The sequence below is a fragment of the Spea bombifrons genome, chromosome 2 (assembly GCF_027358695.1).
Source record: "Spea bombifrons isolate aSpeBom1 chromosome 2, aSpeBom1.2.pri, whole genome shotgun sequence".
Classification (NCBI taxonomy): Eukaryota; Metazoa; Chordata; class Amphibia; order Anura; family Pelobatidae; genus Spea; species Spea bombifrons.
In genome coordinates, this window is record NC_071088.1 from 48,359,236 (window position 1) to 48,378,831 (window position 19,596).

Consider the following 19,596-nt stretch of genomic DNA (forward strand, 5'->3'; position numbering starts at 1 on the left):
GCGTTACTGAATGCCTCGACATCGAGGCATTACAGTAACGCCGTTTAAGCGAAGAAAGTGATCGTTGATCACTTTCTAAGCTTATTTAATTTTATGACGGTTCAGGACCATCAAAGGTCATTTAGCGACCTTCATGTCATGACGGTCCTGAACCGGCAAAGGTCGCGAAGGGGTTAATAAAATCCTTGTCACAAATAGACCCTCTTTTCTTGTGTTTTTCTGCTTGGGCAGATAGATGGGCCAAATAGTTATCTGCTGACACATTCTCTGCAACTTGGTTTCATGCAAAAAAAATAATAATTGGGCACTCGGGCCCAAAAACGTTCACCATCACTGGTCTAGGCAGTATTTGTGTGCTCAAATACAGTATAGCCATTGGGTGTTAAATGGTGTACATTTTAAAAGATGTGTATTTCATACATTCTTCAATGCATAGGGACTTCAAAAACAACAAGTATAGATGCATTTTTAATGTTGGGGTTTTGATACATCAGATACTTACCAGTTGTCAGTGTCTCTTATTTCACACAGAACAGTTTACTTATTATCCATGCTGACAGAAAAAAGGTAAATGGGAACATTCTGGCTTTGCATAAAGAATAGAGGTCACAGTCCAAGCACACTAGATGGCAATATTGATGTAAAATAAGCTTTAAAATGGTGCTACATTAACATCAGACATTCAAAACAATACACTACATACATATAGAACAGAAGCTTTTTGTGAAACAGTCCAAATACCATAAACACTTTCTAAAAGATTTATACCAACCACTTATACACAAACAAATGAAGTTGCAATATTTTTCAGCCCATTTTAATAGGGGGGGGGGGGAATGCAGCACAAATGTTTCTTTTGTATACATAAAGTTGTTACTGTTTCTCAAATGATTATTTGTTTTTTAAAAAAAGATTTTACCCAAAACCATTTATTGCTTTTTCATACCAGCAAATATGCCCAAAAATAATCGTGCTTAAAACAGCCATGTTTCTTTTTAAGCAAACCACAGGACAGTAGGATTTCGAATATAACATATTATATATGTTGATTTTTGTATTCTTGAAATGGCGATTTAAGAGATCACTGTATTAGATCTTGGTATTAGAGTTTAGCAAGGTAAAAAAAAAGAAATCAAAAACAGAGAAAAAAAAAAGTGGAAACAAAGCACTTATAAATGAGCACTATGAGAGACTTTTTATAATGTTCCTTGACAGCAGATCTTCCACCAAGAATATGTTAATCAATAGCACATTAAAGTCATGTTTTTTGCTGTCTGAATTCGTTGAGCAGCTTAAGCAATAACTTAACATTCCTTGCAGTTTGGTGCAAATTATCATCACTGGATTTATATACGTGTTAGACCCAACAAAACAAGAGTACTATATACAGATAACAGAATTGCTTCAAAGACCCATTTTCTTACAAACCAAAGACCAGGTGTAGTCATGTGGCACATTCCCAAATACATAGTTGTACAGTAAAGCACTGTGCAAAGGACATATCCAGCTTTACAGAAGGTCCATAACTCTGTTAAGAGGGAGGTCCTCCTGCAGCATGCTCTCTTTGTATCTGGGCCCAGCGCCAAACCCTTAAATCTGCTCCAGCTACCCTCTGTGATTCTGTGCGAAGCCTAGACTCGTTGTCTTCTACAAACTGCACAGCATGTTCCCAGACTTTTCTCATCCGCTTTCTGTAAATAAACAAACATAGCTTATGGATCTGGGTTGCGTGTACTTGCATGAAACAATATATATGAAAATATCAACATAAAATCAAAATGTAGAATCAGGGATATTTCGCAAAGTTCAGAGGAGGGCTCTTAATAGGTATTGCTTGGATGAGCAAGAAGAGAAAGGAGACTAAATACATGAAGGGATTTAACAAAGTAGAGAAGAAAAGCTTCATAGAAATGAGGAGAAAATATTAGAAAAATAGGTCAATCTAAAACTAGGGGGTCAGAGGCTAAGATGTAGTATACAGATGTTTTTCTTTACCGAGACGGTTGTAGAGGAGTGAAACAGTCTCCCAACATGTTAACCTGCCTCCAAAACAAACAGTAAAATTTGTACAATTTAATATCTTATCTATTCAAAAACTAAGCTGGTGGGCTTCTGCTACACAATGGGCATTGCATAATGCATAGTCAAATGTGAGACATTAATTCATATACTGCCAGCTATGATGAACAACCTTCTTATACCCGCTTCTTGTGGGCTTATGTTTGCACATAAGATGGATGCCTTACATCTACATGCTTGCCACTACACCCCCCCCAACTATAAAACCCACCCTGCCCCTTAAACAAAACAAAAACATAAGCACACAGAGAATCAAATTTATGGTTTTTTTTATTATTATTTTTTTAATAACAGTTGCATTATGTTGTTTTGAACTACAAGTGTCAATAATCCCTGCCAGGATGCATGTTTGTAGTTGTACCTATGGTATACATGCTTTTGATGGCAACAAAATAAAGGCGTCATACTTGTGGACACGTTTATTTCCTACACATATTTGTCATTTTTAGTATATAATTAAGACATTTGATCCATTATGGGACCCTACCCTGGGTAGTCTGAGCTTCGCTTCTCACCACTGGTTTATGTTTTGTTATGAGATGTACTACTTAAGTCACTTTTAACCCCTTAACGACAAAGCCTGTTGTGGTGCAATGCAACAAAGCCAAACCTGACCGTGGGCCGTGGCGGAAAGCAATAATAATGGCCAGCTAAAACAGCTTAGGAAGCGATCGGCAATCGCTTCATAAGCATAATCGGTGTTGCTGACATGCCTCGATATCGTGGTGCTGCCGGATAAATATGGGATACAAAAAAAACATTTTTTGTTTATTTAAAATAATTTAATGAACAAACTGGGTGTTAAAGACAAACAGCAGAACATGCCGATACATCTGCTGCATGCAGCTGGCCGTGACGGTCCACTTTGTCATGTAGCTATGATGTACGCAGCTGGGACTAAGGGTTACAGTAGGCAACTATAAATAGCTTCACCTGCCACAAAATATAGGTTTCCCTAGGAAACCTATTAAATTGGTCTGGGCTTCCACGAGGGAAATGTGTCCCAATGACCAGCACAAGAAGTGTTAAACATTTCATATGTCCTCTCCTCTTTCTGTAAATGAACTGTGATGTGGGTAGCCTTTGACCCCTATTAATGTCACATGAAGAAAAAAGACAACACAAAGTGCAGGATATAGTTTGGGGAACCAATCAGCCCAATGACATGTCTGACACAAAGCAGGCAGGGTGCAGCATATGTGATAACAAAAACACACACTCACCTGTCCTGAGGTGGTATCAAAGTGTCCCTAACATGAACAATTCCAATATATGGATTCAGTTCATTTCCCAGGCTCCACTCTTTATAGTGAGATTTTACAGCATCTAAGACAAAAAGAATAAAAAAAAAACTTTAACTTTTTTTAATATGCTTTTTTTCCCTCCCCAAACATCTCAACTTCAGCACCCATCATATAAGTAACTCTGCTCTAGATAGCTTTACCTACCAATGATTTTCTCCACCATCTCAAACATTAGCTTCTCTTCTTCTTCCAGCTTCCGCCAATGGTATCTCACGATTACCAGAATGAGCCACAGAACAAGGACTCCTGTGCATATAGTGCATTTAAAGACAATAAATAAGTCCCCAGTCAAGCATAATTCATGGTCGGATGAAGAGACAACATGCACAAAGTAAATTTAGTAATGAAATTGCAATTTCTCACCAAGAAGAGCAAGGAAGAGGGTGGAAATGGCTGTGCGTAGCGCATTCTTTAATCGGCAAAACACTCCAAGACGGGGCCTTGATGACTCAACACAAGCAGCATAATCTCTGCTAGTAACAATCTCAGTAGCATCCTCACCTTTCACCCTTTTCAAGAAAAAGCCAATTAAAAGTTTACCCAGACTGTGCCCCAGTCCAATTTCTTCAAACTAGATGCAGAGATGAGTGGGGTCACAGGCCAAGGGGGCCATTTGGCTTAACTGGGGCCCATGGGCTGAAAAGGTGCCAGCCTCCCCCCGGCTGCACTGGTTGATAAAAGTTGGAGGATACAGACTGATACCCCATTTCACTCACCATATACCAAGATGCCTCTCATTGTTTATCATCCATTCAAGTGCAGCATCAAATTTCTCAGATGAGTGACCACTGACATTCTACAAAGAGATAAGATGTGACAAAGATCATTAATAAATAAAAAAAGGTTGTGTCTGCACAAATGCCAGGTCTGATACTCACTGTTATATGTGCTCTTGCTGTGCTGATAGGGACACACTTACTGGTGAGTCCACCAGGGTTACCGCATTCAAATCTGCCTAACACAATCGGAAAGGTAGTCATGAGCTTACAAGTACGAACATTAAAGGTACCAAATATACTATATACTGTATTTGCTCGACCCCCCAAAATCTGAATATTAATCTAGGGGAAAAAAATATTTTTTTCTAAAACCTATGATTGAGAAAAATATATTTTTTGTTTTTATTTCCTTTTATTTTCCAACCTGCACCCCAGTTATGCACATCTGCCCCAGAAATGCCTTATACCCCCTATATGCCACTGTGCCCCATGATATGCCTTTTAACCCTCTATATGCCACTGTTCCCCATGATATGCCTTATACTCCTATATGCCACTCTGGTATTTAGGGGGTTAAAAGGCATATCATGGGGCATAGTGGCATATAAGGGGATATAAGGCATTTCAGGAGGCACAGTGGCATATAGAGGGTTAAAATGCATTTCTGGAGGCAGAGTGGCATAAAGGGGGTTAAAAGGCATTTCATAGCACACTGCCTACAGAAACACCTTATGCCACCCATTTAACACCTCCCACCCCCCTCATCTCATAGTCAGACCTATTTGAGGTCTGATTATAAGACGACCCCGATTATAAGACGAGGGATTTGCTCTGATAAAAATCTTATAACCGAGCAAATATGGTATTGCCTGACATTAAAGAAAACTATTTACTAAAAGAAATGCGATTTCAGTTGTATTTTACTTGAGCTGCCAATTGTTCACAGACAAATAAACAACTCTCTCTGCTCTCCAGAGGAAGCCATTCTGAGTTGTACACAGGTGGCACTCTTTGGGTTAAATAAGATATATTTGAACAGATTAACTTGTCCTGAAAATGCAAAAACTTTTTAATATTATAATTTATATAAATAAAATGTTTTTCTGTTCAATATGACTGCTTCAAAATAAGCAGATACGTTTTTGTGGTCACACACAAAAATTATTGCAATATAAAATACCTTTTTATTGGACTAGCATTCTATTTTAAGGATGAGCTTTCGAGTATAAACCTCCGTTTGTCAAGTCAAAAGCAGTACTAACCACATACATATGGGACAAGGGCAGTAGTATAGGATTTAAGGATTTAAGATAGAGACTGAGGTACAGGTCACAGAAGTGTAAGGTGGTTGTAAATTAATTTAGCCAGTGTGAGAAGTATTTGAGGAGGGAGGTAGAAGGACTGAGGGCAATAATGGCATTGTTAAAAAAAATTAAAAAAAAATAAAAATACAACACACATCTCTGGATAAACAAAGTTGTTATATGAAGAGAAGGCATAAATTAGAAAGAAAGAATTCTTACCTGGGAATTCCTTTTCCTTGTCCATTTCAAAGGTGGCGCATGAGAAGAGAAGGCTCCGCCTACCAGGTAGGGCAGGAAACACTATAAAAAAAGGAGACCTCCCCCTTCCTCCCCAGCGAGGTTAAAAAGAAAGACTCAGACAAATAATAGCCAAACAAAGTAAATTTAATGGGTGGGAGAAAAAGTGTGCCACCTTGGAAATGGACAAGGAAAAGGAATTCCCAGGTAAGAATTCTTTCTTTCCTTGCCATTCCAGGTGGCACATGAGAAGAATTAGCAAGATAGGGAGGGAAGGATTCCAGTCTGTAGGACACGACGACCAAATTGAGACTCGTCTGAGAGATGAAGATTCAGCCTGTAGTGCCTTACGAACGTATGAATCGACCTCCAGGTCGCTGCCTTGCAAATGAGAGACTGAGTCACCCCGGAGAGTTCAGCCCAGGAAGTCGAGACTGATCTGGTCGAGTGTGTCTTCAGGCGGGAGGGAGGTACTCTTCCCGCGGAGATGTAACAAAGTGATTGTGTCCTTAAGCCAGCGGCTCACGGAAGCCCTGGATACTGATCTGCCCTTGCGGGTCCCCGCAAAGGACAGAAAGAGAGAATCGGATTTCTTCCAGGCAGACGTACGTCAGAGATAAGACAGGATAAATCTCTGCAGGTCTAGCGAGTGGAGTTCCAGTTCTTTGGGATTCTTGGGATCCTGACAGAAAGTAGGCAGGACGATCTCCGGATCCGAATGGAAAGGAGAGACTACTTTAGGGAGAATCTCTGGAGGCAAATGAAGGATAATGCAGTCCGGCAGAATCCTGAGAAAAGGTTCCACTCTGGAGAGAGCCTGGAAGTGAGGGCTACTAGGAGGACAACCTTGTAGGTGAGCAGCTTTAGAGAGGTATCCTCTAGAGGCTCAAAAGGAGACGTGGTGAGTTGGTGCAACACGAGGTTAAGGTCCCAAGGCGGAACCGACGGATGGAGCCTAGGGCGAAGTCTACACATCCCTTAGAAAATCTGGAGATCCAGGGATGGGAAGCCAGATTGAAGTCCAAGAAGTTGCTCAGTGCCGAGATCTGGACCTTGATAGTAGCAGGTTGTAATCCTTTATCAAAGCCGTCTTGAAAAAAGCGCAGCACCTCACGGATAGATGGAGAGGGTACTTCGTGCACAGTGCACCAGGCGATGAATGTTTCCCAAACCTTCTGGTACGTGGCAGCCGTAGTATTTTTTCGGCTGGAGAGAATGGTGTTCACCACTGATGCAGCTAATCCTTTGGAGGTCAGGATCTCCCTTTCAGAAGCCATGCTGAGAGGTTGAATCGGGAGGGATCTGGGTGGAGAACAGGACCTTGAACGAGAAGATCCTTCACCTGAGGAAGAAGCATGGGCTTGTCTATGGACAAGGTGGTAAGGTCCGAGAACCAGATTCTTCGAGGCCAGAAAGGAACAACCAGGATGACTTTTTGGGGGTTTCCCCGAATTTTCCTGGAGCACTCTGGAGATAAGGGGAAGCGGAGGAAAAACGTATGCGAGATCGAAATCCCAGGTCTGCGAGAGAGCTTCCAGGGCTCGGGGACGGCCGACTGGTGAAAGAGAGAAAAACTCCTTTACCTGTGTGTTCGGATGCGTGGCCATCAGGTCTATCTGAGGAGTACCCCATTTCCTTGTGATGAAGGCGAAGACCCTTTTGTTTAAGGACCATTCTCCCGGAGGTACTGAGTTCCTGCTGAGGTAATCCGCCTCCTGATTCAGTGAACCCCTTATATGAACCGCGGAGAGAGTGCAGTGACTGAACTCCGCCCATCGGCAGATCTGAGCAGTCAGGGTCTGCAGGCGTCTGCTTCTGGTGCCACCTTGCTTGGAAAGGTAGGCCACCACGGTGACGTTGTCCGAAAGGATCCTGATGGACTTGTGCCGCAGGATTGGAGACCAGAACCTTAGAGCCCTCCAGACCGCTAGCAGTTCTAGAAGATTGATGTGCAGGCTTGATTCTTGAGGAGACCAGGTTCCCTGGGTAATATAGCTTCCCATGACAGCACCACAGCCTGTCAAACTGGCGTCGGCGGAGATCACCACCCAATCTCTCGTCTGCCAAGGGAGTCCCTGTGAAAGATTCTTGGCTGACAGCCACCAACGGAGTGACTCCCGAACGAAGGGGGAAAGCCGGACCTTCTTGTATAGGGACATCCTGGAGCCATCCCAGTGATCCAGTAAGAACTGTTGAAGAGGTCTTGTGTGAGCCAGTGCCCAGGGAACCGCCGAGATGGAGGAGGTCATTAGACCGAGCAATGACATGACGGATCTGAGGGACACTGACTTGTTCTGTAGGACCGTATGCGTGAATTCCCGCAATCCTAGGATCTTGTCCCGCGGGAGAAACGTCTTCTGTACTTCTGAATCGAGGATCATTCCCAGAAAGGTCCGACGTCTGTTTGGAAGTAACTTTGACTTTAGAGAGTTTACTAACCATCCTAGGTTGTGGAGGGTCCTAAGGGAAAACTCTAGATGGGATTGGAGCAATGATGCCGAGGCTGCTATTAGGAGCCAATCGTCCAGATATGGGACCACCTTTATGCCTTTTTGCCTCAGGAAGGCCACGACCACTGACATGAGTTTCGTGAAGATCCGTGGTGCTGAAGCAATTCCAAAAGGAAGAGCCCGAAACTGAAGATGGCGAACACCTTGAGGTAGTGGAACGGCCAGACGGAGGAATCTTTGGTGGTCTTCCCTGATGAGGACATGTAGATAGGCATCCCGCAGGTCTATATTGACCATGAAGTCCCCCGATGAAATAATCTCTGTGGCGGACTTCAGGGATTCCATCCGGAACCTGTTGTATCTTATACAGGCATTTACCAACTGTAGGATGATTATTAGCCTGAATTTCCCGGATGGTTTTGGCACGACAAAGACGTGGGAATAGGTTCCCTCTCCTATTTCTTGATGAGGCACTGGGACTAGAGCCCTTTCGTGAATTAAGTTGTTGACTGTGGAGAAGAATCCCGCTCTTTTCCAAGGATCTGCGGGAGGCATGGACAGCAGGAATTTCTGGGCAGGTAGGTGAGTAAACTCCGGTGCATAGCCTTGATTGATGATGCGAAGGACCCAGGGGTCTGAGGTGATCTCTTCCCAGGCATGAATGAAACCGGTTAACCTGCCCCTACCTGAAGCCTGTTGGCGTCAGAACCTTCCTGTTTTACCGTCCCTGCCTCTTCCTCTCTGGAATCTACCTCTTGCGTAGGGTTTACCCCGAAAGGACTGGTAGTCTTGATTGGAGGTTGAGGGCCTGTAGGACTCCCTGTCTCTTGGAGCTCTGTAATAAATAGACCTGAAACGAGGTGGTCCTTTCCTCTGAGGTAACCAGTGCTTGTCGCCCATGGTGGATTCTAGAATCGTGTCGAGGTCACTGCCGAAGAGGTGGTTCCCCTGGAACGGAATGCTGCACAGTTTTTGTTTTGAGGCATTATCTGCAGACCACGACTTAAGCCAGAGAGCTCGTCTAGAAACCGCTGAAAGTGCCGTAGCTTTAGCAGATGCATGGACAGATTCAATGGAGGCATCGGAGATGAAGTCAATTGCTAAGCAGGTGTCAGACAGGTTTCTTGCGACCTGCTCAGTCCCTGGGATAGCTGCAAGGTCTTCCACCGCCTGTTGGAGCCAGATTTTAATGGCTCTAGAAGTTGACGCTATTGCAATGGCTGGACGAAAGTTCGCCGCTGCTGCTTCAAAAGCCCTTTTGGCGGCATTCTCAGCCCGCCGGTCAATGGGGTCTTTGAAATGGGACGCGTCCTCCATCGGAATGGCTGTTTTTTTCGTAGCCTTGGCTACTGCGGTGTCTACTTTCGGGACTTCCCAGGCATCAGAATTCTTACTATCAAAAGGAAACAGTTTTTTGATTCTGGAAGATGTGAAGAATCTCCGGTCAGGATATCTCCACTGCTCCGTGATCATGGCCAAAAGTGAATCGTGAACTGGAAAAGTCTGCGGTTTCCTCGAGTGACCCTGAAAAGGATCTGGTTTTGAGACTGGTATGTCATCCTGTAGATTCAAAGTGGATCTGACTGCAGAGATGAGCTTCCCTGTTTCTTCGACTGGGAAGAAAAAGGTTTCCTCTTTAATTTCCCCCTCCTCATCCGAAGACTGGGGGTCATTCGACTGGTAGTCGTATTCAGAAAAAGGAGCCGAATAATCTTCCAGGGTATCTGGAAGAACATTTGGTGGACCCTGCTGGTAAGGTTGATGCTGAGGCACCAGCACCTGAGTGGAGCTTGCCATGGCTCGAAAACAGTCAAAGGTAGACTGAAGTTCCCCCTTCAACCAGGAGGTAAATTCTGTTGTGGAAACTTCTTTAGGCCGAGAGCAGGAGCTGCACATTTTGGCCGTAGGGTTGTGTAGGGTCTTTTTACAGGATGAGCAGGCTTTGTGTTTCGTTTTTCCCACAGACTTCCTATGTGGGGAGGCCTCAGGAGGGATGTCTGGATTTTTGTCTGACATGACTGAGGAGAAAAAACACAAAGATGTAACCACAGAAAGCAATGGAATAGGCAATGGAAATCTCCCTCCAAACCAGGAGCGAAACACCTACTTGAAAAGGCAATATACAATCCTCAGGCACAGGCAGGCACAATAGAGGAGTAGAAAATCCAATAAATACAGCACAGGAACGAAGAGCAAGGAAAGATCTTACCCATTCTGGCGTTTTTATAGAGGCATTTAGGCGCCCAGGCCCGGAAACATCATATCCGGAAATTACCCGTCAATTGACCTCTCGTTACCCCGGACGCAGTGCCGGAAGTAATGCAGAGAGGAGTTAATGAAAACGGGTGCCGTGAAACCGGCACAGCTGGCTATGGAATCCTGCTCACAGTGCCTGTAATCCAGAGTGCTCTCCTGCCGTGCCTCACGCTGAGGATTCCCCGGGACGGAGAGAACCGGAGCCCGGGGATGCACGTCCCAGTGAGCCCCCCTGGGCTGTGGGCAGCGTTTGACGAGGACTGAGCCTCGTGTTGCCGCGATGACCGCGGAGTTACAGCCTCCGAGGCTGCCGCATAACCCTGGATCCACCGGGATCACTATCGGGTATCGGAGAGAGGACGCCCCCCCGGGGCTCCGAGAAAAACAAAAAAAGAGAGAAGGTAATCTTCAGCCTAACCGCTACCTGAGTAGGGCAGGAAACAACACTGGGGAGGAAGGGGGAGGTCTCCTTTTTTTATAGTGTTTCCTGCCCTACCTGGTAGGCGGAGCCTTCTCTTCTCATGTGCCACCTGGAATGGCAAGGAAAATGTCATATGAAGTTCTGCCAATGTGACAGGAATCCTATATTCATGTTGAATCGGGTTTGCTTAGTGCTGAAATGGTTAAACTTATTATTGTGGTTTTGCATGTGGTGTCTAAGTAGGTTCATCCTTGGGTTTGGTTTCTGACAGATTTCTTCAATGTACTATCCTGCTTCACATTTGTTGCACTGGATCATAGACAGCATTAGCAGATGTACATGTGTATGATCACTTGATGTTGTGATGGGCAGTGTTGTCATTACACGTGTCTTTTCATAGTTTACAACAAGATATATAGCATGGTTTGGTACGCGTCTCAATGTTTTGTGCGCTTGCCATACGCATACATTTTCACCAGTTACAACAGTAACACCATACAGCGACAGGCACGTGCTAACATCTTATGCTCACAAACACACTACATTTACACACACATACTAACACCATACACTAAACACTATATGCTGACACTCATGCTAATGCCCATCCTGTAAACACAAGCACCATACATGCTAGCACCACTCTTACACACACACTAAACAGCAGTACTAACCACAGACATCTAAGAGAGACATAGGCAGCAGTACATGTTTTAGCATTCAGTGATAAACAATATCTAGACAGCAAATAGGAAAAAAAATATTTTTGATTACAAGCTGTTTGCTTCTGAGGTAGAGCCTTCATATTAGTTTTGTTTTATGCCATGACAGCATTGTTTTCATTAAAATACATTGAAAACCCTTGACCTTGAATTTCACCCAGTTGCAGCACGTGGCTCAGCCTTAGTGAGAACAACTGTCTTGGAGTAATGTGATCAGTATAGATAAATTGTAAACTTGCCGTAGATCCTAGCCCCTTCAGGGTTCCACCAAGACTATCACATGAGATTTTGCCATAAAATGCAAATTTTAAGATTACAGAATTAACTTTGTTATACTAATTTTGAAATGTTTTTTTTTCCTGTTTTTATATTGGTCTGCACACCCACCTGAGAAATAAAATCTGATACATTTTGCATGCCTTGTTTTAGAAAGCAAATTAATTTTTTTCTCAATTAAATTCCTCTTGAAACGTACATACAGTGCCTTGTAAAATTATTTGCTCCTTTGGCATTTTTACTATTTTGTTGCATTACAACCTAGAAATAAAATTGTTTTTCATTTGGATTTCATGTAATGGACATATACAAAATAGTCTACCTTTGTTTAACTTAACCAATCTAACTAAAAAACCCCAAATAAGAACAAAACAAAAAAATGAAACCCCTAAATAAGATCTGGTGCAACCAATTACCTTTAGAAGTCACATAATTAGTAAAATAAAATCCACCTGTGTGTAATCTGTCAAATGATCTCATCATGCATCACCAGGTAGCCAGAACTTAAATGTTCCCAGGTATGCAAATACAGAGGTAAGAATAAGAGACCTAAATTAACCTGCACACACTCACCAGCCTCCACAGAAAGGAAATCATACAATTCAGAGAGGATTTCAAAGGTGATTTTCTTTTGCTTGGCCTTGCAAAACTAAGGCAGAAATAAAAAGGAACATACACAGCAAGTTAAAACGATGTGAAGCTAACTACAAAGTTGAATATCGTATTGGAGAATTCACAAAGGCTTATGCCATGATTTTGCATATTGTTTAAAGACGGGTATTATCTTAAAATGGCTGCTTTCATGCCATACAGAATTGTAAAAACTTAAAGCAACACATTTAACTTTACAATTTTCTCCCAACAAACATTTCTCACCGGGTCCTCGCAGCCTTCGTTGTAAGATGGAAGAAGTTTAACTGGGGAAAGAAAGAAAAAAAGTAAAAAAAAATTAAACGGTAAAAAAAACCCCCAAAAATAAACATTATAAAATTAGTCAGCATAATGCTTAGGACAGATTCATTTTATCCAGTAAACAGATAAATCTCTTCATATTTCCCTTCATTAGCAACAACAATTAAACATTGCCAAAAAATACACAAATTATAACAGGAATATTCCAGCCTTTGGAGTAAAATGCACTCAGGAATCCATTTAGCAAATCTGCGCATAGATTCTTTTTTACTCCTTTTACACGAGTTACAAAGCGACAACAAACCAGACGAAGGTTCAACACTTCAAATTGTGAGGTATTAATGTCCACACACAAGCAGTGGCAATGTTTCGACCCCTAGAAATCTTTATCATAGCCATTAGATGTGCTGGCTGGGGGTCGTAGGCGTGGTGTGTGATTGGAATGAGGCATGATTAGAGTGAGGTGTGATAGGAGTAATGAGAGTGATTTTTTTCCCCGATTAATCAGATAAAAAAAAAAAAAAAAAAAAATTTTGCGTGAGCAAGGTCGGACTGGTGTGCAATCTGGCCGCATAATAGAATTAAAGCGGCCAGCGTGCGCACACACGGCGGTCTTACCACCTCACCATGTGAAGGTTGGTCTGCAGGCCCGTGCTGCTGAGCGGCAGTGCCTTAGTGTAGCTCTTCGACCGACCCCTTTCGAGACATGATGCACAAGGGGGCGGGGAGAGGATCGTCATGTCGGAGGAGAGCGGGGGGGGGGAGAAGAAAAGCGAAAATGTAAGTATTTAATAAAAAAAAAAAAAAAGAACCTATATTTAAGGGGGGGATTCCCTAGGGACATCATAAATTTTTGTCTTTGAAAATAAAACTTTGCTAGTTTAAAAAATAAATTCCTGGTGCCTAACTTTAGCTGGCTCCTAGATTCAAAACAAATTTGTCAAGCCCTACTTAAGAGTACAATGTAAATCTCAAGCTGTTCACAGTATGCGTGTGCGTGCAACATATGTACCTTAATTGTTACCCGAGACTTATTTTATTTTGCTCACACCATGGCGGTACAAGGAGACAGACTCCACCACCTGCAGCTTGGAAATGATAACCCAGGCAGCTACAAAATCCCTCTACAATATCCAAAAGACATTGCTGTTATAGAGAGGAAAAAAAAAGGGAGGGAAAGGAGTCAAGAGCTGCCATTGGAATAAAAGGAAATATTCTCTGGTAAGAATTATGTCCTAGCCATTGCTGGCACCACACAGAAAAGCCACGACTAACCATCAAACCTAGGGAGGAAACAGCACTTCACTTAAAACCTTCCTTTAAAAGGATGCATTACTATCATTGAAGCCAAGAGACCAATAAAATAACATTTACAGAAATGTATGCAAACTAGAGTTTTTCCATATCTGCTCCAGAGATAAAGATTATATTTAGGGCTGAAGCTAACGATTATTTTCATAATCGCTTAGTTGGCCAATTAATCGGATAAAAAGAAATATGTAGATTGTTTGGTTTTTAGCACTGAGTTTGTTAAATAAACAGCAGAATAAAAGAGTTTGATTAAGAAAAGTGCACGTCTTGTTTATATTACCTGCCCCCCAGTTATGCACATCTGAGCCCAGGCTTGCTACTCTGCCCTCCCAGATATGCCTTATACCCCCAGATATGCCACTTTGCCCCCCAAGACTTGCCTCCCGTGTTTCAGACTCCCTGATGTCTAGTGGGGCAGCCGGTGAACGTTGTGTGATGCACGTAGACAAACCTCTGCAGCACCCGGGCACTATCTGGAGCTTCTACGACTGAGCACCAGAAGGTCATGTTACACCGGTGCGCCATCATAGAAGCCCCAGCAGAAGTGGAGCGCAGTAGTCTGCCCGTATCATGCAGATGCCCACCTGCTGTCAGAGAGGAGGATCCAGGTCCCCTGCAGTACTGCAAGAGATCTGAATCTCAGTGTTTTAGTCCGACCTCTAAATCGATAGAATGGATAATCAATGAAAATCGTTGCCAACGAGTTTCATTATCGATTAGTTGAATCGATTTTATTGAATATAAAATGAGTGTTTTTTCAGAGCAAATACCCTTCATTTTATAATCTGACCTCAAACAGAGGTCAGATAACACTAAGATCCAGATCCCCCACAGCGCTGCAGAGGACCCGAATCCTCCTCTCTGACAGTCGGCGGGCGTCTGTGCGATGCGCGCAGACATCCTCCACTACTTGTCCTGCACTATGATGGAGCACCAGCGTTGCATGACCTTCCGGTGCTCAGTCATAGAAGCTCCAGCGAACGTGCCGGCCAGCAGCAGAGATTTATCTACGCGCATCGTGCAAACACCCACCAGCTGCCCCTACTAGACACCAAGGACTCTGGAGCATTAATCGAAAAAATAAAATCGGCCAACTAACGCTTCCATAACGTAAATTGGCTGGTTGAGGAGGTCAACGATCTCCCCTGTAACTGGCCATTGAGCAGCAAGATACTGGGTACATGATCGCCCAAGATGGTGATCTGCCTCCTGGTTTGGAAGCAGGATGACTGCCGCTCTCTGATCTTCCTGCCCAGACCAGAACATTGGTTGCAACTAGGGCTGAAACAACTAATCGATAAAATCGATAATAATCGATAATTAAAATCGCTGTCAACGATTTTCATTATCGATTAGTTGTATCGATTTTTATCGATTATAAAAAGAGGTTTTTTTCAGAGCAAATGCTCTGAAAAACTCCTCTCCTTATAAAATCCGACCTCAAACAGAGATCGGATTATAATACTAGAATCCAGATCCCCCGCAACGCTGCAGGGGACCTGGATTCCCCTGTCGGCAGGTCTCTCACTTCCGTCTCTCTCCCCCCTCCCATACACCCCTCTGACTCCTCCCCCTCCCATACACCACTCTGCCTCTCTCCCGACTCTCTGGTATTTTGTGAACCTCCGTTGCTGACAGGCACTTTCACTGCAGCTTCATAGAAGCCTCATCGTAGGTGAAGGGCTGTAACGGAGGCTGTCTGTGCGCATCGCGCAGACCCCCACCGACTGACAGAGAATCGAGGTCTCCTGCAGAGGATCATACTCTCTGTCACCTGGTGGGGGTCTGCATCGCACAGACAGCCTCAGTTACTGCCCTTCACTTACGCTGCTCAGGTCACAGCTTAACCAAGGGGAAAGCCCCTGTGATGTATAAACACAAGAGAAGATATGTTTTACGTGAAGGCACCCCCCCATGCATAAGTTTCAATTAAGATACAGACAGATCAAAAAGATTAACCTCTTCAGCCATTGGTTGGCATTTGCAGACAGGAGAATCCAGGCTCACTTTTAAAGAAGTACTGGGACATCCTAAGGGCTGCGAACAGGTTAAATATGGAATTTAATGTATGACACAATATGTTCTAGGAGACTAGGAGAAAATCTTGAGGGGCGTGACTTGTCTATACTAGCATGTTTCATGCTTATCCTATGCATTCTTTATTATGTGGTTCAAGGCCGGCCATGTCTTTGGAGACAGTAATCGAAAATCGTTTGCTGTGGTTGTTGCATAAATGATCTGATCATAATCTATAAATTCCTTTTGTTGAATATATGAACACTTATGAAGCAAATCTTTTAAATAAACTGCTAGAAGGACAATAGGCATCAGATTTCCTTTTTTGGACCTCAACCTGATAAAAAGATTAATAGAGGTTACTGCAAAGCCTAAGTGGGGAATAGTCCTTAGATGGCTTCAAGTTGTCATCCAAGCCATACAGCTAGTATTTTTATAGGTGAATTTATCTGAAAAACTGCTCCAGCTATTTTGAAACAAAACTATAGATCTTAAAATATGTCTAAATAAATATGGGCCACGCAGTGGTCAGACAAAGTGAACAAAATATTAAAACAGAAAAAGAAAAAGTCTTCTGACCTGTTTAATGCCCTAACCTCCTGTGCCGACTATAGCGCTGAACATTTACAGATTCTTATTTTGGATCCTCGGTATATCAAAATATGTGGATCTGGCATAAAATGTGAGGCTAAAAGTGCCAGATTACAGTTCCTACTAGGTACTTTACTCTGTTAAAATACACATGGCTCTCCTGTAGGGGTATTTATAAATGTGGTGGTGGTAAGTGTTGCAAATTTGCCTTACAATCCAATTGCTTGAAATCATAAGTAACGAAAATAAAAAGTGATCAATATAAAAGTGACAAATTACAATAATTTAACATATATAATACAGTAAGTGTAACACACAATACATAGGCAAAAAAAAACCAAAACTTGTATTAAGAACATAGAGGTAATTGCATATACCGTATTGGCTCGATTATAGGCGGCACCCTAAAAGTTAGGTGCTTTTTTAAAGAACTTAATTTAATAAAGACTTAAAGTGGGGGAAAAAGTGCAGCCTATATTCGGGCAAATACGGTATATCAGTCAACATTTTCATATTCCATGCGATGGAGAAATGTGTTGGGATGAAACGACTATAAGAGCGTAAAACCTTTAGGTCAATGGTCCATGGTTTCTCAGGGCATTAACTCTGATTGGCACATGAACTTGCTTATGTATCGCTTAAATATCTTACTATGGATCTTATTTTCATTTTTCTATATTAATGTACATGTATGATTGCTAACAGCAATCACACTCCTATCATGCTCAGGCAATCAGTACATGGTAGAACATGGGCATGATAGGAGTATGATTGAGATATAGATATATATAGATATATATATATATGTATATATATATATATTACTCCAAAAATAGTTATCGGCACTCCTGGGACTTGGTTTCAATAAATCTCTCAAAGCTCTGTGTTACAAGTCAACGTTTCAGTCTTTTATTTTCAGACTTTCATCAGGACATAACAGAGACATAGCGTGCCCAACATTTATACTATGTGTAATTACTACCATTAGGAACAGAACTTACTGCACCTGAAGTGTTCACAATCACCAAGCTCGGCGTGTATCTCAACAATGTGCACATGCGCATGACATCATGGCAAGGTTTACTAGGATTAACTAAATAATTAGTCTAATATAAATCTGTGCCGATAAGGAGATCTAAGTGAGATGCCTGTGTATTATTAGTGTCTAGTGATATGATGCCTTGTTAAAAAACTAGGCTCATATATATATTATAATAAGGCATCATATCACTAGACACTAATAATACACGGGCATCTCACTTAGATCTCCTTATCGGCACAGATACGGCACAAGTTCAAATTTTCCCCCCAGTTTGTTTTACTGGGCTCATGTCACATGTCCCTATGAGCATTTGGACACTTTGTCCAACATTTTCCATATTAGTTAACTTTTTTCCGTTTTGCTTTCAGTTTCTCCAGATTAATATTTATGGTTTAATAAAAAACACTTTGAAATAGTATCGTGTGAGCATATTACTTGTCATTGGAAGCCAATCGCTCTAATGCACGGACTTTAGTGTTTTTGTCAGTGTAAGCGAAAATGCATCAATTATCTGTAACATGCAAGGTGTCTTTTCTTCCCCCACACAAAAAGTTACTAAGGCAACTTTAAGGCTTTAGATTTTAGGATACCAAGTATCTATTATGCCTATCTATACCCAACATGAGGATTATTTATCTTACTATAATGCACTCTCTATTGTAGATTGTCGCACTTACTTCCATTTTCCTGCTGTGAAGTCAGTACACCACTCTTTGCTACGAGGATCCCGATGAAGATTATTCCCAGAAGCACGGACAAACCCCACAACACCCGCGATAGATAGTACTCAAGAGTCCGAGCCCAACTTTGTTTACAATGATCCCAGGAGTCACTGCTTCCACATCTGTGTCCTAACCCACTCTCAGCCGGAAGCCAAATCTTTGGAGTGTCATCATCGTCATACTGGTAGTGGCTTGTCAACTCATCCCTAGCGAAGGGAAACCTTGTGTTTTGTGTGTATTCATCCGGAAAACTTGACCTGCTTTTCTCTTCTAGAGTCCTCTTGGCATAGCGAGAAGCCAACCCCCCCAGACTGTTTCTTGCATATGACGATGATGGCCGCAGGGCACTCTCATCCCTGTTAGCACCCAAACTTCTCCTGTGAGATACCTGCGTCCCCGCGCTGACTCCTAGCGCTTCCCTCCTATCCACTCCATGTTCCTCTCTTAAGAAACTCGGCACACCCCAAGAATCGCCGTCTACAGACCTCCCACTTAAACCATGACTTCTAGAAAGAAAGCCAATCCGATTTGAACTCCAGTGCTTCCCCTCAGTCTGTATGTCGTCTTCATCCTCTTCACAATCTCCTTCATCGCAATCCCCGGAACGCGCGGCCCAACTTCTTCTAGAGTATTGACCGTTTGTTTCTTTCAAGCTCCCTGAGTGATTCCCGTTATTTGCCCGTTTTTTTGTAGACTCTATACGTAGCTTTTGTAATTTCTTTTTAAGGACTTCTCGAGTACTATCGGTAATCGGTCCAGGAGTGAATCCGAGAGCCGTTAACTCCCACCTTAACCTTTCGTCCGACATGTTTTGCGATGACATTACGTAATTTCCGCGTACTTTGGGCGGCGCCATGTTTGTTGAGGAGGAAGTGTGCACTAAAACGTACACGAGGTGCAGCCTTATTTGTAGGATGTGGGAGGAAAAGGAGAGTTGTAGTGCGGTGATGGTTCCGAAATTTTTTTCTTAGCTTTTGGGGAATAGTTTATTCCTCTTATGTATACTACTGGGTGGCTATTTATTGGTTGAAATGTTTGAGTTTTGTCCCATTAATTGGGAATTTAAAGGCTCATCTTTTAGGTAGTCGAAGTAGTAGTTTAACTGTGCCAAATGGGGTTATTGGTGCGTTAAAATGCCCTCCCCACTTTCAATGGTGATAAATGTATTTATTGAGAATTTTTAACCAGAGAATCATTTTAAACAATTTTGCAAGCACAATTGTGAGTATTACGG

General features: G+C 42.6%; 1 protein-coding gene across 1 annotated transcript; it reads right to left on the bottom strand.

Annotated features, from left to right (window-relative positions):
* Window positions 1–455: 455 nt before the first annotated feature.
* On the bottom strand, window positions 456–19,271 carry LEMD2 (LEM domain nuclear envelope protein 2). Its single transcript, XM_053457842.1, has 9 exons — window positions 18,318–19,271; window positions 12,645–12,685; window positions 12,342–12,417; window positions 4,262–4,338; window positions 4,100–4,179; window positions 3,747–3,892; window positions 3,528–3,629; window positions 3,303–3,405; window positions 456–1,691 (listed from the first exon to the last, which is right to left on the bottom strand). Exons 1-9 carry the CDS (start codon window positions 19,216–19,218, stop codon window positions 1,532–1,534), a joined length of 1,686 nt encoding a protein of 561 aa, XP_053313817.1. The 5' UTR covers window positions 19,219–19,271; the 3' UTR covers window positions 456–1,531.
* Window positions 19,272–19,596: the final 325 nt, after the last annotated feature.

What these genes read in the sequence shown, in the direction of transcription:
- LEMD2 (XM_053457842.1), bottom strand. Translation starts at nt 19,218, where the DNA reads ATGGCGCCGCCCAAAGTACGCGGAAATTACGTAATGTCATCGCAAAAC. An exon ending in GAGAGGCATCTTGGTATATG is followed by an intron (nt 3,893 to 4,099) that starts GTGAGTGAAATG and finishes TTTCTTGAAAAG; the next exon opens with GGTGAAAGGTGAGGATGCTA. An exon ending in CCTCTTCCTTGCTCTTCTTG is followed by an intron (nt 3,630 to 3,746) that starts GTGAGAAATTGC and finishes CTATATGCACAG; the next exon opens with GAGTCCTTGTTCTGTGGCTC.